Source organism: Leucoraja erinacea, chromosome 37 (assembly GCF_028641065.1).
Source record: "Leucoraja erinacea ecotype New England chromosome 37, Leri_hhj_1, whole genome shotgun sequence".
Lineage (NCBI taxonomy): Eukaryota > Metazoa > Chordata > Chondrichthyes > Rajiformes > Rajidae > Leucoraja > Leucoraja erinaceus.
In genome coordinates this window covers 7,300,910-7,324,539 of record NC_073413.1, presented here as the reverse complement: position 1 = coordinate 7,324,539, position 23,630 = coordinate 7,300,910, and the positions used below count along the sequence as shown (strand labels likewise).

The following is a 23,630-nucleotide window of genomic DNA, read 5'->3' as shown; positions in this document are numbered from 1 at the left end:
TGCAGACGGGAACAAACTTTCACTGAAGGTACTGCAGCACGTACCTGCTGTGGCATTGCAAGGAAATCAGTTTTAAATGCTAAAATCTGGTGTGCGTTCGTTTGTCTGTCATCCCACACGAGAAGAGGTTTCTTATACACTGCCACCAGATCTAGTCACCGGTTTAAGTTGTAACTATTTTTAAACCCATTAACAAATTTGCATCATTTTCTGCTCTGCAATTTTAATCCATTTATTTTTTAGCATTAATCGTTGTGCTAAAATAGGAACAAAAAATAAAAACACAAATGCCCCTGTTTACAGATCTGGGCCACTGCAGACAATAAGTAGCACAAGATTTTCTGCGCAAGAGCACTTTTTCCTTAGACTCTTTAATTTTCCCCACCCAAAATAAAATCAATTTGTAATAAAAAGAGACTAAAAAATAGTCTGACTACTACTCTGAAGGAGGTTTGTAGATACACGGGTAGTGCACAGTGGCAGGGTGCAAGGGTTGTAGTGAGGATGTTAGTCGGAATATTCTGCCCTTCAAGGTTTGGCACCAAACTTAGTTGAAAGCTTTCCAACGAAGTTCATCACTTTCGGGTTGTTCTGATATTTTGAGATGTTGGCTGGGTTCTGGGCCACGTCTTGGAATGCCGCCATTATCTCAGGATCCTGCGGAGAGAATGGTTCATAATGGGTGGTAAATGCCAAGAGGGTTTATTGTTGGGGGGGGCATCAAGTGTTCATTTGTGGCCCTGGGGTTGGACGGAGAAAGCAACATGAAGTATCTGCGAGGCAAGGTTCCCACCTTTGCTCTCTTGCCCGTTTAGAGTTTACCATTTTGAGCGAGTTAGGAGAGCTCAGGCAAAAATGGCACACAAAAAAAAAAACCCCAGGAAATGCTGGAAGCACTCAGCAGGTCAGAGCACATCATTGGAAAGAGAATCGGAGCTAAACAGATCAGGTCAAAGACCCTTCATCAGATCAGGACAACACCAGTAAGACCAGAGGTACACAAAAATGCTGGAGAAACTCAGCGGGTGCAGCAGCATCTATGGAGCGAATTTCCTTCGCTCCATAGATGCTGCTGCACCCGCTGAGTTTCTCCAGCATTTTTGTCTACCTTCGATTTTCCAGCATCTGCAGATCCTTCTTAAACACCAGTAAGACCAGCATTTGTTGCCCATAATCCCAATTGCCATCTAGATGGTGGAGGTGAGCTGCTGTCTTGAACCACTACAGTCCTTCTGGTTAAGGTACCTCTGACAGTGCTGCTAGTGTGGGAGCAAGATTGCCAGGATTTGAATGAAGGACTGACAATGTATTTCATAATCGGGATGGCATGTAATTTAGAGGGCACCCTAAAAGGGATGGTGTCCCTTATACCTGTAGCCTAAAGGGCCTGTCCCACTTGCGCGTCATTTACGTGTCACGACGCACGTGCCGTGCCGTGATGGCGTAGGCAGTGGCGTGCAGCGCCCCAGGATTTTGGATTCACAAAATCTTCTCCCGCCACCTGCGCAAATGACGCCTAAGTGGGACAGGCCCTTTAATTGTCCTTGTAGGTACAGATAATGGGTTTGGGCTCTTGTACCTTGCAGCGAGGCAAGTCAACAACTGAACCGCAAATGAAACGGATGATGATTTAGCAGCTTTCAAATATGAGAACCCTAGGGCTCAGCGAAGAGATTCAAACCCAGAGCCTCCATATCTCACCACAACCGTGAGGCCGGGTTAACGAGTACCCTTCTGTGCAAAGTGACTGCGTAACGCATGTGTACGGCAAGCTCGCAATTAAGTGACAATTGTTACCTGCATCGCTGCCAGCACCTCTGGATCACCAAGTAGATCATTCAGGCCAGGCATTCCCCCCATTCCAGGCATTCCCCCCATTCCGGGCATTCCTCCCATTCCGGGCATTCCTCCCGGAAAACCACCAGGTGCACCTAAAAGGGTTAGAGTGGAACAAAAAGAGGTGTATAGCTGATTTCAGGATCATGACGTCAATAGTCCGGCAGGGATCGTATGAACTCTTTCAATGACTGATAACAGAGAAGCCATAAAGACTTCTCCATGACGGCAACCCAAGACATTTTACAAGGACGGGGATTCATCAGATAATCAGCATTGTTTGATTAGTAAGAGATCCTATCTGACCAATTTGAGTGAACTTTTCAAAGAGGTAACAAAATATATTGATGAGGAAACGACAATTAACATAGTCTACACGGACTTCAGAAAGACACGTTCCCACGTGGTGAACTGGTCCACGAGGTTGTCTGTGGGATTCTGGACAAATTGGATCCAAAAATCACTTGGGTTCAAAAGATACTTAAAAAAACCAAAAAAACCTCACATTTGGAGTGCACTAGAATAAACCCAATATTTAAGCAAGAAGGGCAAATGCTGGAAAATGTAGACAAAAATGCTGGAGAAATTCAGCGGGCGAGGCAGCATCTATGGAGCGAAGGAAATAGGCGAAGTTTCGGGTCGAGACCCTTCTTCACTCTGAAGAAGGGCCTCGACCCGAAATGTCACCTATTTCCTTCGCTCCATAGATGCTGCCTCACCCGCTGAGAATAAACCCAATTGGCTGATCTATTATTTCCCTTTCAACCCCATTTTCATGTCTTCTCACTGCAACCTTTGCTCTTCATAATCAAGAGCCTATCAATCTCTGCTATAAAAGTACCCAATCACTTGGCCTCCACAGCTGTCTGTGACAATGAATTCCTCAGATTCACCACCCTCTGGCTAAAGAAATTCCTCATCTCCATTTTGAAAGGCATGTGTAAAACATCAGCATAAAAGGTTAGATCTGATAGTATAATTGGAAGAAATCAAGAGAATCTATTCAGCATAGATAACAGATCACCCAAGACCACTGATAAAAATACTACGTCCAAAATATCCATTTGCCAAAACTGGCAATCCTGTTTCCTCCCACATGTAACTCCTCCCCCCCCACCCCAAATTGTGGAGCGTTGAGATTCTCACACTACATTTCCAAGAACGCTAGCATTAGGGTAAAAAAACAAACCTGGGAAACCACCAAAGCCCGTGGCTCCTGCACGACGAGTCTCCTCCTCCTGAAACAGAAATGAATGCAGTTTCAATAGAGTCTAACAGCCAAAGATTCACTAGAACACAGTGACAATCGGACAAACAATAGGGGGCTTAATTGTACGTCAGAAATCAGTGCAGTCTAGGCCCTTCATTCAGTTTGATTTTGTTGAATAAACATGATTGAAGCATCCAGATTAAATGTTCAACTCCAAGTCAGAGTGTGCACATGCTCTCCGAGGTAAGCAGAGTTGTGTAAATGTTACCAGTATGAGAGGGCATTCGGAAACATCTCTGTCCCACACTGCCATCCTGGCAATTAACTATGCTGGTTTCTAGAATTCACACAGTTACTGGTCAGGGTAGACACAAAAAGCTGGAGTGACTCAGCGGGTCAGGCAGCATCTCTGGAGAGAAGGAATAGGTGGCGTTTCGGGTCGAGGTCCTACATCGGACCGAGAGTCAGGGGGGAGGATGACTAGTGGTATGAAAAGATACAGGACAAATCAGAGCCGGTACCGATGACCAGGGAAAGGTGGAGCCCACAATGGTCCATTGTTGGCTGTGGAAGAGGTGAGAAGGCAGGCACGGGTTATTGATTGGGGACGATCTGCCATGATCACAATGAATGGCGGTGCTGGCTCGAAGGGCCGAATGGCCTCCTCCTGCAACTATTTTCTATGTTTCTAAAGGGTCAGGATACCAGTTTTAAATCCGCAATGGACATATATTTTACCCAGGTTTAATGTCATCTGTCACACCTCAATAAAATGGATTTAATCTACCAAGTTCCCATTGATCAAATTGTTTATCATCATGAAAAGCAATGAAATAAGAGCATTCTGAACCATATATTCCTGGCATCCACAAATAAAATTAACCTTTCGTGCACCAAATTAGTTTCATAAAATTAGCCCGAGTTTGGTTTACAAAATTACTGTACTTCAAAACAAAACATGCCAGTTAAGAAATAAGCTCCAAGTGATTTAGATTGTTAAGGGCTTGGACACACTAGAGCCAGGAAACATATTCCTGATGTTGGGGGAGTCCAGAACCAGGGGCCACAGTCTCAGAATAAGGGGTAAGCCATTTAGAACGGAGACGAGGAAACACTTTTTCTCACAGAGAGTGGTGAGTCTGTGGAATTCTCTGCCTCAGGAGGCCGGTTCTCTGGATACTTTCAAGAGAGAGCTAGATAGGGCTCTTAAAAATATTTGGGGATGATTAGCCATGATCACATTGAATGGCGGTGCTGGCTCGAGGGGCCAAATGGCCTACTCCTGCACCTATTGTCTAATATACGTTTTTAATATCTCCATTGCAGCACAATTCTAACACTGCTGACAGGAATAGTTTTACTAAAAAATGACAGCACAATACCTATTGTACAAAGTGCATGTATATTAAAAGTTGTAGTCTTATGTTAAGTTTCTGTTGATGGAGTTATACAAGGTATAAACCAATTGGGATTAAAGCTGATTTAGTTTTAAGTCGAGCCATGGATCCCAGTCACCGATATGATCCAGAGACATTTGTTACATGTAGCTATGGGCAAGCATATTTCATAAACCAAAACTCATTGACATTCACCAGGAATTGCATGTGAAAGGACACTTGGCTGAGCAGATGAAAATATCTGACATCCACAAACATTCCAGCTTGAAACAGGAATGTGGTAAAACAAGACGCCAACACTTTGTCGCTTACTTTGCGCGCTTTCTCATGCTCCTCCTTTGCTTTTTTTCCACGCTCCATTCTCTCCTTGAGAGCTTTCTCTTCAGATTTCCTTTCGTATTTTCTTCTGTGCTCCATTATTTTTTGAGCCTAAAAGACACGTTGCAACATTCAGTACAAATCCCCGGTGTGTTACAGTTACAGTCACTGGAGATATACAATAGGTTAAGAGCCGTAACAGTCAGAAAGCAAAGAACCTAGACAGAACCTCCATTTGCAGAAGCGTTTTCATTGGGTTTATATACCCAGATCACACAGCCATGAGAGACATGTACTGACATGTTTGTGGATTACCTACTCTCCTTCAGTACTGGGGGGGGGGAGTACACGGGGAAAATAATCACACCGCCCGTTTTGCTCAAAATCCACAAGCTATTCAGTTCTACGCTGTGACCTACTCCTGCACCTATTTTCTGTTTCTATGTTAGGCTAATGGAATTCTCTTTGCCAATAGCATGCTGTACAAGTTCTACTCCTGGGATCCACAAACATACAGGAGCTTCCCCGAGTTATGATGAACCCGACTTATGAAAACCCACTACACAATTTCTCCTATATATTGTTAAAACACTTCTCAAGCAAAATATTTCATATTTCATGCCATCCATTAATATACAGTGTGTATTTCATTAGTTGGGGAGTGTTATTCAATGAAATGGAAGAATTACACCAAGTGTGATCCCATAAGGGTAGTCACAGAAAATGGACCAGTCTGACTTCTGGAGAAATTGTCTTACGGATTGTTCTCAAGAGCGGACTCCACACGTAATCCATATCCTAATGACAGAGAAGGTTATTCACCCCAACAGGTTACTGCTGGCTACCAGTAATAATGCCCCACCAATCGCCCTACAATCCATTCACATGCATATTCACCAACTCTCTCTCCGACTTGCTTGCCACCCACCCACATGAGAGGTACCCCACCCACTGGCAATTAATCTACCGACATGTCTTTGGGATGTAGGATGACACTAGGGAAAACCCACGCTGTCACAGGACAGACATACAAACTCCACACACGCACAGGTCAAGATCAAGCCTGGGTCACTGGAGTAGCTGAACCCTGTTGCATATTGACTGCGCTGCTGCTGCTGTTGGAATTTCAGGTTCAGATTGAACACAGTCTTCATTAAAAAATGCCATAAGAAAAAAACTGTGGGTTCTGTATCAGCTTCAGATTAGGAGAGGCAAAGAATTGAGAATGCATAAATAACGTTTAGTTCAGTTTATAGCTACAGAGTGGAAACAAGCCCATCAAGTCCGACCTGTTCACTAGTTCTATCTTGGACACGAGGGATAATTTACAGATGCCAATTAAACTACAAACCTGCCCATGATTGTACATTCTCCGTGACCGCATGGTGCTCCCGTTTCCTCCCACTCTCCAAAGACGTACAGGTTTGTAGGTTTGCCATCTTTAAATTGTCCCTCATGTGAAGGCTAGAACTAGTGTATGCTTGGTTGCTGGTCGACGTGGACTAAGTGGTCCAAAGGGCCGGTTTCCATGCTACATCTCTATACTAAACTTTTAACAGAGCCACGTCGTCAAACAGAAGGTTGGTTAATGGGGTAAACATTAAGGAACAAACTAAAAGAGGGCCGCAGATGGGGTGGAGAGGCAGCGAAGCTAAGGGAGAGAATGCCAGAGTTCAGGCATTGACAGGCGTGATGGCAAAAACAACAAAAACCATGGCTGTGCATGTTGTCAGAAGTGGAACGTACAGATCTTAGTGGGTTGTAGTTCTGTTATAGAAAAGAGGCGAGGAGAACGAGATTTAAAAATGGAAGAGAATTTGCATTGTATGCAAAGGCCTGTTGGAAGGCACGGTGTTGATCACTAGTATTCCCCCAAGGCAGCTGTTAGAGGCACCAATTCCACTGCTAATGCCCTACAGCAGCTTGGTTTACCGCCATGCACAAATTGGACTCGCAGCCAAGGATGACTGCGTTTCAAACAAATTCATTGGCTGCAACATGTGTGGGCATGTCACGCTATCTTTCATTGTCTCCAAATCAAACAGGTTTTTAAAGGGAAAAAACTGCACCCGGGCCAGTCACTTACTCGAGGTTGTACCTCCTTCAGCAGGGCACTAGTATCATCATCGTAATCCAATTTACAGGCCATTGCCAAATCCAGCGCTGCTTTCTCCCAGTGACCAAGTAGCCTATTTGAAAACGGCAAAACACAGGAAGGTTAACAGCTGGTAACGTCAAAACTAGGAGTTTTGGTACAGTTGTTTGAGCATCCAATATCACCATGTTGGCACTGATGGTTGAGCAGCTGCTTCACAGAGGGTCTGATTCTCACCTTGGGTGCTGTCTGTGTGGAGTCTGTACGTTCTCCACGTGACCATGTGGGTGTTCATCCCAAATTTGTAGGTGAATTGGCCTCTAAATGGCCCTGGGCATAGGGAGTGTGATAATACTGAAGTCATGTGGATGGGTGATCGATGATCAGCGGGCAATCGGTGGGCTGTTTCCATGCTCTATTGTTTTTAATCAATCAATTTGTGCAAAAAATAAAACACTCAGTGCTGAAGTAACTCAGCAGGTCAGACAGCATCTCCTGGAGTAGCCACGTTCTCCAGAGATGCCGCCCAACCCGTTGAGTTACTCCAGCACTTTCTGTAAGTCATCATCTGCAGTTCCTCGTGTGTAATCAATTTGAGAAAATGGAGATCAGAAGTCATTCTGCTTTCAACATAAACCTAGAATGCAGATCTATCCTTTCCCAATTTCTTGTTCCAAAATGACAAGCTCGTGAACATGCCCAGGATTCTGCTGTCCAGGCCCTGATTCGTAACACTGTTCAAGCAGAATTAGGACACAAAGTGCTGGAGCAACTCAGCAGGTCAGGCAGCATCTCTGGAGAACGTGAATAGGTGCAGGAGTAGGCCATTCGGCCCTTTGAGCCAGCACCGCCATTCAATGTGATCATGGCTGATCATCCCCAATCAGAACCCCGTTCCTGCCTTCTCCCCATATCCCCTGACTCTGCTATTTTTAAGAGCCTTATCTACCTCTCTCTTGAAAGCATCCAGAGAACCTGCCTCCACCGCCCTCTAAGGCAGAGAATTCCACAGACTCGCCACTCTGAGAAAAAGTGTTTCCTCGTCTCTGTTCTAAATGGCTTACTCCTTATTCTTAAACTGTGGCCCCTGGTTCTGGACTCCCCCAACATCGGGAACATGTTTCCTGCCTCTAGCGTGTCCAAGGCAATCTTATATGTTTCAATGAGATACCCTCTCATCCTTCTAAACTCCAGAGTACACAAGCCCAGCTGCTCCATTCTCTCAGCATATGACAGTCCCGCCACCTTAGGGAATTAACCTTGTAAACCTACGCTGGACTCCCTCAATAGCAAGAATGTCCTTCCTCAAATTCTGTGCCTTGTCCAATTGTCAGAGCCTGCTAATTTTGACTGCCACATGCATACTCCTATGGTGGAAAGTACTGAGCAGCCACTATACTTCCAGCACCAGCCGAGAGCCTTATGGAGACGAGGAAGGATGCATTTATACAATGCTGCTTGAAAATAGATCCCATTTAATGTCTAAACATGATGTGCACAATTTCTGTCAATCTTGTGCATTCCAATTGATGACGCAGTTAAAATACTTCACTTACCGCTGCTTGACCCAGATTATGCATCTGCATTTTTTTTAAATGCTGGAGGGATAATGTATAATCATAACGCATAATTTAAACTAGCAAATAGCAACATGGAAGAAGCAAAGAGGTGCCTTCAGTTCAATGAGCAAACCAAAGGAAAGCAGTTTGTGTGAAGCATAAGTATCAACGTCTACAGGTCAGGGTGAATGGTGTGCAAATTCCGTATCCACAGATCGTGGTATTCAATAGAATCAAGAAGCCCTATTTCACATCAATATCCACATTGCAGATTTTATTGTTTCTTATATGCTGCATGCTCCAAATACCGTACAGGATTCTCATCTCTCTCCAGAGTTGTCATAATGCTTCCACCCTCGCTGTCCACCGATCGCACCCCCTTCCTCACCTGTGTGCTTTTCCCCTCCACTTGTAAGGCTGCGCTGAATCAGGGTTGATGCTGATTGCTTTGTCACAGTCCCGAATGGCTGCGTTGGGCTTCTGCATTTTCACATACACGCTGTGAAATAGAAAAAGATTGCTTGGTGTGGTTAGAAAAAAGTGTTAATTAAACAATAATCGATCTAAGGGAGAAAATATGCTTAGTGCCATGGGAATCATTTGTTGCTCTCCAATAAACTGCCCGGAAAACCATTCATCTTTATGAATCGAAGACTTTGTTCAATTTTTGAGTTTGGGAATCTTAGTGAAGGGAGCAGCAAGGATGTAATAATTGATCTCTGATTCCAAATTAGATGGGGGGGGGGGGGGGGGAGGGCAATAAAACAGAATCCAGGATCCCGACTGCTATCTGGTGACCTTTATTGGAAAGGGCAAGACACCACTGGGTAAAGATGGGATCAATGTCAGAGCTAATCCACAATGTAATCAGTGTTTTTCAGAAGGAAGAAAAGTTAGAAGGAAGAAAAAGTGTAGAAAAAGTAGGAAGAAAAAGTGTAGAAGGAAGAAAAGTTAATGTTAAAGAATGTTCAGGGATTGTTATGCTGTGGCACAACGGGACATCCAAAACAATGTGGCAGCGTTACCATGCTGTGCTTACAATGGACCAGCAAGGCAAGTTAATGCTGTGCATATTAACCTCGTCGAACAGTGGAGGAAAGTCACAATCCAACTGTGGGACTGACAGAGGGGAAGGTGGAAACTCAGAAGGAGAAATTACAGTGGATCTCTTCACTTCTGTTGACAGGCTCACAGCAAGATGGGCAAAGGCATGGGTCAAGACGACACCATCCGCTTACAGAAACACATTAATCGGCAAGGAGCAAAGATCTTGAGCAAAATTGAATCTACAGCTTACTTGGCAGGTTGCAAAACCTCTCCAGGTTAATGAAATGCAGCAAGCTCTACAAAGAATGTTCAACTTGCTTAATATTTTCAAATGAGTATTCCCTTTCAGATGCATTCATGTAAATGGCAAACAATGGACTACAACCGTGACAACTGTAGTTTTTTTTAAAACATTCAGCTCCATTGTTTCGACCAGATCCCCAGACATCAAATATTTTCACAAGGGCGTTCGAGCAAATACCATCATTTGGAAACAGGCTGACAACAGGATGACATGACCAAAAGCTTCCAAAACTTACACCAGACGAATGTCAATGAACCCATCCCTTTTAAAAAAAGGACTCAAAAGTTTTTGCTCTTTCTGCACTGTGTTTAAAGGGGGAACTTCAAGGATGACACTTCTCAGCAATTTATTCTAGAATTACACAAAAGCGCAAGAGACAAGTGTTTTTTTTTAAATAAACAGCCCATTTTTATACCACGCTCACAAACAAGGACATTTACAAAAACTACCCAGATTGTAAAATGACAATACACCTGGCAGAGGAGCAAGAACTCAAGGCCTCCTTCTGCAAGGGACAGGAGAGATACACAAGATTTCCAAGCTTAGCTGTGAGATGCCGCTGAAGCCTGATATATGACCCATCCTTCATCATTTCCCTAACCCAGTTCCCAATAGGCATGCAATGCGATCCAAGTTTCAGATTCTAGGAGGCAATGCATGCGGTCTTTGCTTTATTCTGCTTGGCGCTCAGACTACTGATCAGACTTCACTGGCATCACTTGTCAAGTGGGTGAGCAAAACCTGCACCCAAATGCCAAGACGCTTTTAAGAATACATCCATTCTACACTTTACCTGGCTCGCTTAGCATAAAGAATGGCCAGGCGTGGGTTCAACTTAATGGCTTCTGTGAAGTGTTCAAGTGCCTTTTCAAGATCCCCTGTATTGAAGAAAACAAAACGTTTAGACACCATGGGCTAGTGTGGGATTTAGGAACATAAGAGGCAGGAAGTTTCCCGGCACAATGTAGAAAATAGGAACTGCAGATACCGGTTTACCAAAGAAAACCACAAGATGCTGGAGTAACTCAGATCAAGCAGCATCCCTGGAGAATACGGAAAAGTTACATTTTGGGTCGGGACATCTCTACAGAATCTACAGACCCGAAGCATCCCCTATTCATGTTCTCCAAGGATGCTGCCAGACCAAACAAATTTTTCCAGTATTTTGTGTCTTTTGTAAGTTTCCAAACAAGTTCAATTTTTGCCTGAGTAGACAGATATACACATTTACTAATCAACCACTGAAAAAGTAGGATAATTAAATTATCAGACAGACAGTGCAAATCAGTGGATGTGATGCTTTTGTACAATTTTCAAAGTTAAATAATTTTAAATATTTCTGAAATTATGAGAGACAACACATCAAAGGTATTTCACCTACTGTTTAACATGTTGTCTCCTGAACCAGCCCTGCTTTAAGTTATAACATTATTTTCCTTGGTTTGAATTATTTTCATGGACTTGCTATTTCTGTAAGCTGCCACGTCAGCATTGATAACCACTCAAGATCCTGCTCTCCTCCAGTTCGGCTCTGTTCCGTAGCCCCGTTAATCACTCCAATACTCATCACAATGCCTCAAGCTGGCTAGGCTTTAACTTCACAAATTCAGTCTCCAAACCTTCATCTTCTCACTCCCCATCAAAACTTATTTTATCCCATTTTGGTCACCTTACCATACTTTGGCCCAATAAGTCCGCACCGACCAGTGATCCCCACACAATAAAACTATCCTACATACACTAGGGACAATTTACACTTATACCAAGCCAATTAACCTACAAACCTGTACGTCTTTGGAGTGTGGGAGGAAACCAAATATCTCGTGAAAACCCACGAGGTCACGGGGAGAACGTACAAACTCTGTACAGACAGCACCCGTAGTCAGGATCGAACCCGGGTCTCTGGCGCTGCAAACGCTGCAAGACAGCAACTCTGCCGCTGTGCCACTGAAATTTGGTGTATGTCTAACATAATTTGCTCGTCATTAGTTGGGCAATGTTATGCCGTTATAATTTTTTAAATTCCAAATCAAAGCCACGAAAAACAACATCATAAATTATCTCACCGTGTCACATAGGCAAAGGAATATTCACAGTAAGACATGGGATTGGGACATTCCACATGAAGTATTTCAGTGTGGCTTCAATATTTAACACACACTTTATTTCCTTTCTTTTTGTTCCTCCTGCCAACTCATCCATAAGTTTATTTACATACAGAGTTCAACTGATTCTATTCAAATATTACAATATCCATAAGATTTTGTTTAGAGATTACAGCATAATTATGAAAGGCGCCACTTGCAGCAAAAGTAAAACAAATTATTGGATATGATTTTAAACTTCAGCAATAACGTTATATTTAGACACATCGCTGGAATTAATTAGTCACCAAGTATTCAAGCGGGGATCAGGTAGACTCCTGATTTAGTAGAGGCTTGTTGGCCACAGAGGGAAAGGAGTTAGATCAGTTCATTATTCCAAGGTGTACAGCTATTCCAATCATTAATGGAAACTTGATTTCCACATTTTCACCCAGCCCATGTTAAAGGGTAGGATACACCACACTGCTCAACGCCTGCACACACATCGCCCATTTAGAAACAACAATTATATACAATTAACATAGTTTAACGTTGCAGCCCACATACATCGTGGAATTTTACACAAATATATTCTGTTTTAGGCAATGTTTAACATGAAACCACAGTTCTGAGACCAGTTATTGAGCCTGATTTGCTTATAATTCCTAATCTTCATAAAATCTTGATCTCGAACAATACAACACCATAATGCCCAGGATGCTGAATTATTTAGAAACAAGGAACTGCAGAAAGTGGTTTACACAAAAGGACACAAAGTGCTGGAGTTCCCCAGAGGACCCGCAGAATGACTCCTGCCCTTTTAGGCTAAATTATTTAAATAGTTATTCACACTGCTTCGTCCATTTTACAGAAGTCATGCAATTTTTTTATTTAACTCTTCCCACACAGGAGGCCTTTCAGCTCATCAGATCCATGCTAGCTGTCATGGAGTGATCCCATCAGTCTCATTCCCTCCCACTCTCTCTATCTCCCTGTAATCATGCGACTCAATCTCTCACATGCCACTAACTGCCCTTGGCATTTTGCTACCGATCCACACGAAAGGGCAATTTACAGCTGTCAGTCAACAACTTTGAAATCCAACAAGGAAATGAGAAACGTCTTCACCAAAGAATGGTTCAAATGTGAAACTTACAGCAAGAAGTCAAGGTGACTGGTGTGGATGTGGTTAGAGATGCTAATCAAATGAGTCAGAAAGTTGTATCACAGTTTAGTTGACAGAGGGTGACAGGAGGAAGATCGAGTACAGGCACAGATCAGTTGTGCCAAATGGCTTGTGTCTGCGCAGGTGACAACTGTTCTCGTTTTCACAACCACCACTTTGCTGAACCAAAGCCTTGCCCGCTCCATCAATAACCATTTCCCTTCTATTGCACTTACCTTCTCCCAAAGCATTGATGGCTTCGGCTTTCTTCTCATTTGCCTGATCCATTAATTCCTCAGTCACCTAAAACAAGGGAACAAAGGGTCAGATCACGATCAGCGGAGACTGTTACAAACTTTGCAACTTATAAACAATAAGTTGCTGATCATTGTTCACAGATGAAAGATTACGTAACCTCCATGACATAGAATGATCAGGCTCTAGGGAGGGGGGTGGCTGCTGGTGCCCACAGAACAGCATCTCCGGCAGAATTGAGTTTCCTCGATACGGCAGAGTGATGGAGAATGGGAGGAAGAACACAAAGGCGGAGGACAAAATCATGGCATTGTTATTTGATAATTGCTCGAATACTTCAAATGGATTCAATTTCAATGGATATTTAAACAAGTCAAGCAAGTTATGTAAAATTACTGGCAACTATCTTAGACTCACATTTTTGTACTTTACTGTTCACAACCCCACCCCTATCACTATTTACATTTCAAAGGGGCAAATTAGAAACATTATGCCAGCTGGCCATCGGCAAAATGGTAAGAAATCAGAGTTAATGACAGTTAATTTCACAAGGGAAGTACGTTTAGTGTAAATGCATATCTCAAACACTTCCTTACTTCCAACTCTATATTTGTTCTGGAAACAAACATTGCCATCTCTCCCCAGCCACTCATTCTCTGTAGGCTTGGTATGAAGCCAGCATTTGAAATTCTCTAATAATTATTTAGATATCAATGGATTAATGCAAGACAATCAAGATTTTTCCATTTGAAAAGCAACTTTCATGTCCTCCACCTTGCCCGTTTTTGCGGGAGGTAATTTTGCCCCATTGCTCCATGTTAGGAGCACCATGCGTGCAGTTTTGGTCTCCAAATCTGAGGAAGGACATTATTGCCATAGAGGGAGTGCAGAGAAGGTTCACCAGACTGATTCTTGGGATGTCAGGACTGTCTTATGAAGAACGACTGGATAGACTTGGTTTATACTCTCTAGAATTTAGGAGATTGAGAGGGGATCTTATAGAAACTTACAAAATTCTTAAGGGGTTGGACAGGCTAGATGCAGGAAGATTGTTCCCGATGTTGGGGAAGTCCAGGACAAGGGGTCAGAGCTTAAGGATAAGGGGGAAATCCTTTAAAACCGAGATGAGAACTTTTTTCACACAGAGAGTGGTGAATCTCTGGAACTCTCTGCCACAGAGGGTAGTTGAGGCCAGTTCATTGGCTATATTTAAGAGGGAGTTAGATGTGGCCCTAGTGGCCAAGGGGATCAGAGGGTATGGAGAGAAGGCAGGTACGGGATACTGAGTTGGATGATCAGCCATGATCATATTAAATGGTGGTGCAGTTACGCTCGAAGGGCCGAATGGCCTACTCCTGCACCTAATTTCTATGTTTCTATGTTAGATCAGAGTATTCCAACACGTAACACACACCAAAGAAAGATGTACAACCTCCACACTTCTTGCTGACATGATAACTGGGGCTAAAAGCTAGCCTGTGTTTTTTTTAAACCTGGAACACGTTAACGTTCTCAGGAAGAGCATGAAGAGGGGAAAAAAGGCTCACCTCAATACTGTCATCTCCCATTTCAATAGGTTCTTCAGGATCTCCCTCAATCACACCTTCATCGTCAATCTCTGTGAAGAACAAAATACATCCACATGAATATACTTGAAACAAACTACATTTCAGGACATTGCTGTAATTTCTCCCGTGGTTTGATTTGCTGCACCCCACCACTGACATACGCAACTACTTCATCAAGGGACCAACATCCTGCCGTAGAAAGGTCCATGTACCATTTATCCTTATATTTCCTCACATTGAACCAATTCAACCCATCTATGCCAGTTCATTCAACAACCCTATTCTCCCACTAACCTATTCTTCCTCCCAGATATGAACACACACCTACTTAAAATCCCAAATAACCTAGCAGCTTGATCATCATTGGGAAGGAAACAAACAACAGGCTATGAGAGAGAAAGGGAGGAAGCCACATGATCACAGACAGAAAATGCAAAGGTCACGATTGATCTTGGGTCACTGGAAAAGCAAGGCAGCAGCTCGACCCGATTTCAACCATTCTACCATCTATGATAAATCTTTGCAATTAGCTGCAAAACACAAAGTGCTGGAGGAAATCAATGGGCCAGCCAGCACCGAGGAGGGAATGGGCAGGCAACATTTTGCTTCTTCTCCAGATTGCAATTGGCTAATTGCATAAATGCTTAATTCTGCTGCTTGATATGGGCAGTGAAGTGGGGGGTGCTAATGAACTTATCTCAGCCATAATTATTATTGGTTTAGGTTTATTATTATTGTTACATGTACCTAGGGCAGTGAAAAGTTTTCCAAACAGACAGATATACCATACATACAGTGCCCGTCATAATGTTTGGGACAAACCTAATAAATGGCTAATTCTTGAGCAGCCAAGTGCCAAGTCAATCACCCGATCTGAATCCAATTGACCATATCTTTTGTATGCTGAAGAGAAAATTGAAGGGAACTAGCCCCCAAAACAAGCATATGCTAAAGATGGCTGCGATACAGGCCTGGCAGAGCATCACCAGAGAAGACACCCAGCAACTGGTGATGTCCATGAATCGCAGACTTCAAGCAGTCATTGCATCCGAAGGATATGCAACAAAATACTTAACACGACTACTTTCATTTACATGACATTGCTGTGTCCCAAACATTATGGTGCCCTGAAATGGGGGGGGACTACGTATAAACACTGCTGTAATTTCAAAATGGTGAAACCAAAACGTATAAAAATGGCCTTTATTAAAATCTGCCAATGTGCACTTTAAGCACATGTCATTTTTTTTCTATTACAAATCTCAAAATTGCGGAGTACAGAGGCAAATAAATAAATGATGGGTTTTTAACCCAAACATTATCGAGGGCACTGTAGACTCAATTGGTTCAAACTGGTTCAAGCACTGTAGATAGAACAAAGGGGAAGATACCAAGTGCAACACTCACCAAGTTCACTCTCCTGGCTTTCTGAAGCTTGCTCTGGAGATGAAACTGGCGGTTCCTTCGCTTCTGTATTTGTTTTCTGCAAAAAAATTCAAGTTATTTAGTCTGTTCTTTCAGAACAACATCCATGCCCACAAGAAATTTAGTATCATATTAGACCACATTAGTAATAACACTGCCACGTTTCACCTCAGCATAAAATACTCATGCTCAGCACGGCAGAAACTGTCCTCCATCTCTCTCTCTCTTCTTGTCTCACATCTCAGTGCCCAGTGGTTCCTCATTGCCCAGCTACATTCATATTTCTCTGGGCTCTCTCCCATTTCTCCCTCATGCCTTTAACTTAATAAATTGCCAACATTTCTTCCTTCTTCGCACAGGCTGCTGAGGCTTTCCCCCATGCTTTTGATAATCATGGTATCTAACTCACTCATAGATATCTCCCAGCCCTGGAAATGTAACCTATTCAGAATTCTACTCTCTACACTGTTACACGTCAAGTCCCAGTCAACAACTTTTGTTTCAATCATCCAAACTGGCTATTTGTTAGGCACCACCACCTTAAATCTTCAACCTTTTATCTCTCCTCTGCATTCAAGCTGATCATTCCTACTTTTTGTTTCCCCTTCCTTTTTGACATTCTGTATACATTTTGTTTTATGCCTCAAGTCATGTTATTTTGCCCAGATCCATTCTGGGTTCCACACCAAGCATGTTCGGAGAGTCTGCACGTTTAGTAGGATTAAGATTAGCATTTAGCACAACAGTACCCGAAATAAGTGACTTCATGTGGCATGAAAAGAGATGCTGAGATTTTCCGACAGAACTGCTCAAATCCAGCAGGATTTGGTGGACAGATAGTTTTGCAAATTTAAGTCATGAGAAAAACTTTGTTGGGGGAAATTCAATGAGCTAGGAAGAGATGGAATGCACTGCCTGCCTGAAGGATGATGAAAGCGCCTTCAAAAACAAAATCACCTGATTGAACCGTTTTTCTGTGCTTTTTGATTCAATGAAAACCATGGATTATCCTGAAAACAAGAAAATCCCAGCTTCCTTCTGCAAGCAATGCATGGATTTGGAGGGACGTTCTTAGATAACAAACTACTAATGGTACACAAACCTCAGATTACACAGGAATGCTAGTTAATGTGCAACTATACGAACTGTCATAGTTTAGTCCCATGATAGTAGTACATAGAGCCCTTGATGGCACAAGACTCACTGTTAGAACACCCAGTTGGGTTATAAATTTCATACTGGTCTTTCACCTTTCTCTTTAAAAAAAAAAAAAATAGTAAAAAGCCAGCTGTCCACACCAGCTGCACAAAAGACTTCAACAAAAATTCTTACCTGCACCAGGTATCTCACAAGAACATGAGGCACCATCTAGTATCATAACACTTACATTTCCTTTAGCCCATTCAATGATATGAAACCTCATGGGAAAAGTTTTTTTTTTTTAATATTACAAAGATCAGCCTTATTTTGAGGGAAAAACCTGAACAAATTCTCCTGGAAATTGGTCAGGAGATCCCTTTTTCAGATTCACTAGATACTGACGAAAATATCAGGTACCTTTGGTGCATCCGGGAATTTCGGGTGTTCTGCTGGAGGAGGTACAGTTGCTCCCATACTGTAAAGAAGATGCAAAAAAAAGTCATTTTAAAAAACATCAAAAATTAACAGTTATCACTGCAGCCACACCTGATCTGTGTTGGTCTCAAAATCCTTTCTTTAATCTATATAATCCAAGACCTCAAGAGAATACAAATACCAATTTATGATGGAGATACAAGGAACTGCAGATACTAGTTTACAAAAAAAAGACAGTGCTGGAGTAACACAGGGTTTTCGACCCAAGACCTCACGTATCCCTGTTCTCCCGAGATGATGCCTGACCCTCTGAGTTACTCCAGCACTTTGTGTCTTTTTTTTTTTTTAAACCTGTTTATGATGCCCGTTTCTCATCTCTTCCTCACAGGTTCACAGACAAATGCATTTTAAAAGAAATTAATACTGTAGCAAAGTTAACTGGAATTAGTTCAGTTTAGGCCCGCCATTGATTTTCTGGCAACTAGTGGTATGGCACCTCCATTAATCCAGACAAAATTACAAAAGTGTGCTTGAAATCTCCCCCAAAATGTAGCACCGAGGCAGAGTGAGGCAGGCGATCTTCACATCATCGGGACCCCCACACCGATCGGTGGGTTGAATGTTCCAACTGCGGCTGGGGCTCTGGAACTTTGGCACAGCCGGCAGATCCGTTCCCATAGCTGGCAGATCTGGTTGCAAAGGCAACACCCCAGTCCGACTTCGCGGCATCTTGGGTGCTGCCTGCGTAGTTTGCGCATTCTCCCTGTGACCACGTAGGGTTCTTCTGGTTTCTTCCCACATTCCAAAGATATGCAGGTTTGTAGGTTAATTGCCCTGGTCTGTACGGAGTGGATGTGAAAGTGGGATAATAGAACTACTGTGAACGGGTGATCGATGTGGAGATGGTAGGCTGAAGGGCCTATGTCCATCCTGTATCTTTCAATCCATTTCTATCAATCAATCCTACTGAAGTTACTATATTTCAGCTCAAATTATAACTGAGAACAGGCAATACAGTCAAGATGTATTTTCCTTTGCAAATCCTCTGACAGAGGCATAGAAACAAGTGGAGGGGTCGCGTTAAATGAGCAACCGAATTAACCAGTAGACCTGAAGAGTTGAATGGGACACTTTGTACCAAGTGACACTAGGAAGGTTCAAAACAAAAGGTACAAACTAGATCCAGGTACCGGAAAACCATCCTAACCTCCAGCATCGGGTAAAGGAAATATACTGTGCATCATATGTTGAAAATGTGCAATGCACAAATTCTTGAAAAAACGGGGCTCAAACAGTATTTTGTCAAATCTACAAGACAGAATGGCTATTTGGCTCAAATTTTACTTTTCTATTCTACATAATCAAGAATCTGCCTTCACCCTGCCCCATTTCCCTTTCTGTATCTCCCCTAACTAATGATATTTAATATGACTTTGTAAAACACTAGTTCTAGTTGCATATTGCAGTCTTTCAAACTTCTGGGTTAAAAAAAAATCCTTCATCCACACCAATTTCAGTTTTTTTTTAAATTGTCATCTATCGTCCATTTTGATCAAACTATTGAAAAACCACAAGTTTGCAAGTCAACTGCTATTGAAGGATGGCGGGCTTAAGACAAACAGCACCCAAGGATTGGTGATATTTCTGGACAGTGAACTAAGGTATCAGGTTACATTCCAATGGTATTACAGCCGCATGCAGAGGATTAGATTTCACTATCCGTAACCCAGATTGAATTATATCTTGCAGTTAAATTCTGAGCAACCAGATTGGACATTAAACAAACTATTACTACTGATCATTCTAGATCTTGATTACTCAGCAGGTCCTCAAAATTTATTGGCAGAAATCTACAAATTAGCTAATTAACAGCAGCGGAAATTGATCGCATGGTTTGGTGCAGAAGAAAAATCAGACTGTTCAAAAGTTCATAAATTCTAGGAGCAGAATTAGCACATTCAGTCCATCAAGTCTACTCTGCCATTCAATCACGACTGGTCTATCTTTCCCTCGCAATCCTACTCTCCTCCTGCCTTCTCCCCATAACCCCCAACATCCTTACTAATCAAGAATCTGTCAATCTCCATCTTAAAAATATCCATTGACTTGGCCTCCATAGTCGGCTGTGGCAATGAATTCCACAGATTCACCACCTTCTGGCTAAATAAATTACTAATCTCCTTTTTAAAGGTTTAAGAAGGAACTGCAGACTCAGTCTGAAGAAGGGTCTCGGCCAGAAATGTCACCTATTCCTTCGCTCCTTTTTAAAGGTATGTCCTTTTATTCTGAGGCAATGGCCTCTGGTTCCAGACACTCTCACTAGTGGAAACATCCTCTCCACTTTCATTCTATCCAAGTCTATTCGGTAAGTTTCAATGAGGTCCTCCCTCATCCTTCTAAACTCTTACAATGATTGCTGACAGGGTGCATATTGGGAGAGGGGGATCTACACTGATTTGACAATTGTCTACAGGTAGTAGTATAATTTGATGGGCAGGCTAGGCTTGCATCTGCTAGAGTTCAATGTAGATGGGATTTGATTCAAACATGCAAGATCCTGAGGGCAGATGCAAAATGCTGTGAGAGATTGTGTGCTCCAGTGCAAAATCTCATGGTATGCCTACTTTGAAGAAGTTCTCCTCTCTCTGATGAGTTCTGTAACACCCGCTCGCTGCACCTACTCTGTGATTCTGTTTTCACACCTTACCCTTCCATACCTCTAGACTCCCTCTCCCTCGACTCTCAAGAAGGGTTTTGACACAAAACATTACACATTCCTTCTCTCCAGAGATGCTGCCTGCTGTCCTGCTGAGTTACTCCAGCATGTTGTGTCTATCTTCAGTGTAAACAAGGATGTGAAGTTCCTTCCTGCACAAGATACTGAGGGATTGGATCAATGAGTTTGAAGCTCTTGCTTCATCTTGCAGGAGAATCTAGAAATAGGGATCACTTTTTAAAAATAAAATGCAGTCCATTTCAGGCAATGAAGCATTTTTGGGGAAATATATTTCAGAGGGCAAGTCATTAAATATTTTTAAGGCAGAGGTGGATGGATAGTTGATAAGGTAAAAGGGTAAAAGGTTACCAAGAATAGAACAGGAATGCAGAGTTGAGGTTACATTCAGATCATCCATGACCATTTAAATGGTGGAGCAGTGTGGGAAGGAATTGCAGATGCTGGTTTAAATCAAAGACACAAAATGATGGAGTAATTCAACGGGACAGGCAGCATCTCTGAAAGGAAGGAAGGGTCGAGACCCTTCTTCAGACAGTCTGAGGAAGGGTCTCAACCCGAAACGTCACCCATTCTTTCTCTCCAGAGATGCTGTCTGTCCCGCTGAGTTACTCCAGCATTTTGTGTCTATAAATGTTGGAGCAGCCTATCCTGCTCCCAATTCATATGTTTAGATCTATTTAATACTCATTAAAGGAGCCATTTGGGAAATATACCAAATGACACTCACAACCACTGCCAATGGAACGCAGTTCAGTTAGAACAAAATTTCCAGGAACAAAGAAAAAAACCAAAGTAATAAACAGGAAACTAAGGGGACAGATCAGAAGACAAAGATCCAGTGTGCTCCATCCAAAACAGTAAGTATGCCAAAGTAAGTCAACATGTTTTAGAATAATGGGCACACAACTCTCCATTTATGCACCTTGCCAACAGTGCAAGAAATGCCACTGATGTAGCTGGAGGCTTTCACTCGATCTTTCACAGTTAAACTACTGCTCCAATGGTTCCATTCTGTACACTTAATTGAAGATGTGAATAATTTGAAATGTCATGCTTGCTTACAAAGACCAATAGAAGTTTTAATGTAATAAAAAAATTGGACAATACATTTTGTTACTCTTACAAAAACTTCTAAAACTTCCATCAAATACCTGTCACCTTTGTCAAGATACATTTACAATGCTTTGCTTCAGACTGATTCTCTTCCTCTAGTATTTCTGCACTAAATACAGCTAATAAAAGCAGCCTTTTTTAATTAGGTCTCTAACCTGTTACATAAGCAGTACTCCTAACATCCTAAAAAAAACAATCACCTTCAATCATCACCAATGCTGACAGCCTAACTAAGATGAGAGATCAGACTTGCAATTTACATCAGTGGTACATTACCTCAGTTCCATTATGGGCTTGCCCCACTTAGGCAATTTTTAGGCGACTGTCATAGTCGTAGCAGGTCTCAGAAAAAACGGCAACTGGACTAATGGGCCTGTCCGCCTTCTGCAATTTTTCAGGCAACTGCCGGCGAATACGACAATGGAATTCACCGGTCAGCACCGGCGACAACCTACGTTACCTGGTGACAACCTATGACAGCACCTACGTCAAGCCATGCTCATTGGCGTCAAACCCACGGTCGCTGAAAATGTTTCAACATGTTGTAAATCCAGCAGCTACGTCTCTTTGGGCGACTGAGGAGACTACTCATAACCATACAGGCGACACTCCGGTGACCATGTGGCGACAGCCTAGTCGCCTGTAGTCGAGTAAAAAATCGCACATTGTGGGACAAGCCCATAAGTACTTCTCACTCCTCTCCCATCCCCTCCCCCCTTACCACATCCTTCATCCGGCAGTACTTCTCACCCACCGTCCGACCCCGCCCCACACCCTGACCCCTCCCCACACCCTGACCCCTCCCCATTTGGCACCGCCACCCCACACTTTATCCACTCACTCCCTCTCCACCAAAGAATCCTATCACTATAGGATCTTTGCTCTCCACCCCCTCTCATACCCCTACCACCCACTCCCTCAGCTCTCCCACCACCCTTCTCCACCCATCTCACCCTTCCCCACCTCACCCCACTCCTTCCCACCTCACCCCCCCACCTTCCCCCTCCCCCACCTCACCCCCCCACCTTCCTCCCTCCCTCCCACCTCACCCCCCCCCTTTTCCTCCCCCTCCCCCCCCACCCACCCCACTCCCTTCCCACCTCACCCCCCACCTTCCTCCCTCCCCACCCACCCCCCCCCTCCTCCTCCCCTCCTCACCCCCCCCACCTCCTCCTCCCCACCTCACCCCCCCACCCACCCCACTCCTTCCCACCTCACCCCCCCCCTCCTCCCTCCCCACCCACCCCCCACCCCCACCCCCCCCTTTTCCTCCCTCCCCCCCCCCCCCCCCCCCCCCACCCCTCCCACCTCCCTCCCCCCCACCCCCCCCTCCTCCCTCCCTCCCCACCTCCCCACCCCCACCTCCCCCTCCCCCACCACCTCCCTCCCCCCCCCCCCACCCCTCCCCCCACCCCCCCCCCCCCTCCTTCCACACCCCCTTCCCCCCCCTCTCCCCCCCCCCCCCCCCCCTCTCCCTCCCCCCCCCTTCCCCTCCCAACCCCCCCCTCCCCCCCCCTTTCCCACCCTTTCCCCAAACCCCCTCCCCTCCCCCCTCCCTTCCCACCCCCCCCCCCCCTCCCCCCCCAACCCCCCTCCCTTCCCAACCCCCCTCTCCCTCCCCCTCCCCTCACCTCTCCAGCCACTCCTTGAAGAAGCGCAGCTCGCCCATGTGCAGCACGGTCGGGCTGCTTTTGCAGTGCTGCACGAAGGCGCTGAGATCGCGGAGTTTCTGCGCGTCCATCGTGCTCCGTTGCTGCAGCTTGGCCTCCTCCCCCTCTCCCCGCGCACGCGCGCCAGTCGCTCGCGGCAGCAGCGGCAGCAGCTCGCGCACCTTCTGGCGGAACCTTCTGGAACTAGCTCTCCCGCCTCCCGCCAGCTTCAAAATCAAGAGTCCACCCCCTTTAAAACCAACAATACCGTAGTTTAATATTAAACTTTTATT

At 44.0% G+C, this 23,630-nt stretch overlaps 1 protein-coding gene across 1 annotated transcript; it reads right to left on the bottom strand.

The window, feature by feature from the left end:
• Nucleotides 1–206: 206 nt before the first annotated feature.
• Nucleotides 207–23,498, bottom strand: st13 (ST13 Hsp70 interacting protein). Its single transcript, XM_055663225.1, has 12 exons — nucleotides 23,320–23,498; nucleotides 17,821–17,878; nucleotides 16,246–16,321; nucleotides 14,818–14,888; nucleotides 13,252–13,318; nucleotides 10,560–10,644; nucleotides 8,804–8,914; nucleotides 6,848–6,950; nucleotides 4,756–4,872; nucleotides 3,026–3,074; nucleotides 1,798–1,931; nucleotides 207–657 (listed from the first exon to the last, which is right to left on the bottom strand). Exons 1-12 carry the CDS (start codon nucleotides 23,427–23,429, stop codon nucleotides 529–531), a joined length of 1,110 nt encoding a protein of 369 aa, XP_055519200.1. The 5' UTR covers nucleotides 23,430–23,498; the 3' UTR covers nucleotides 207–528.
• Nucleotides 23,499–23,630: the final 132 nt, after the last annotated feature.

Coding starts and splice junctions, on each gene's coding strand:
- st13 (XM_055663225.1), bottom strand. CDS start 23,429: ATGGACGCGCAGAAACTCCGCGATCTCAGCGCCTTCGTGCAGCACTGC. Junction 16,322..17,820: donor AATTCCCGGATGCACCAAAG/GTACCTGATATT, acceptor ATTTTTTTGCAG/AAAACAAATACAGAAGCGAA. Junction 10,645..13,251: donor CATCAATGCTTTGGGAGAAG/GTAAGTGCAATA, acceptor TCTTCAATACAG/GGGATCTTGAAAAGGCACTT.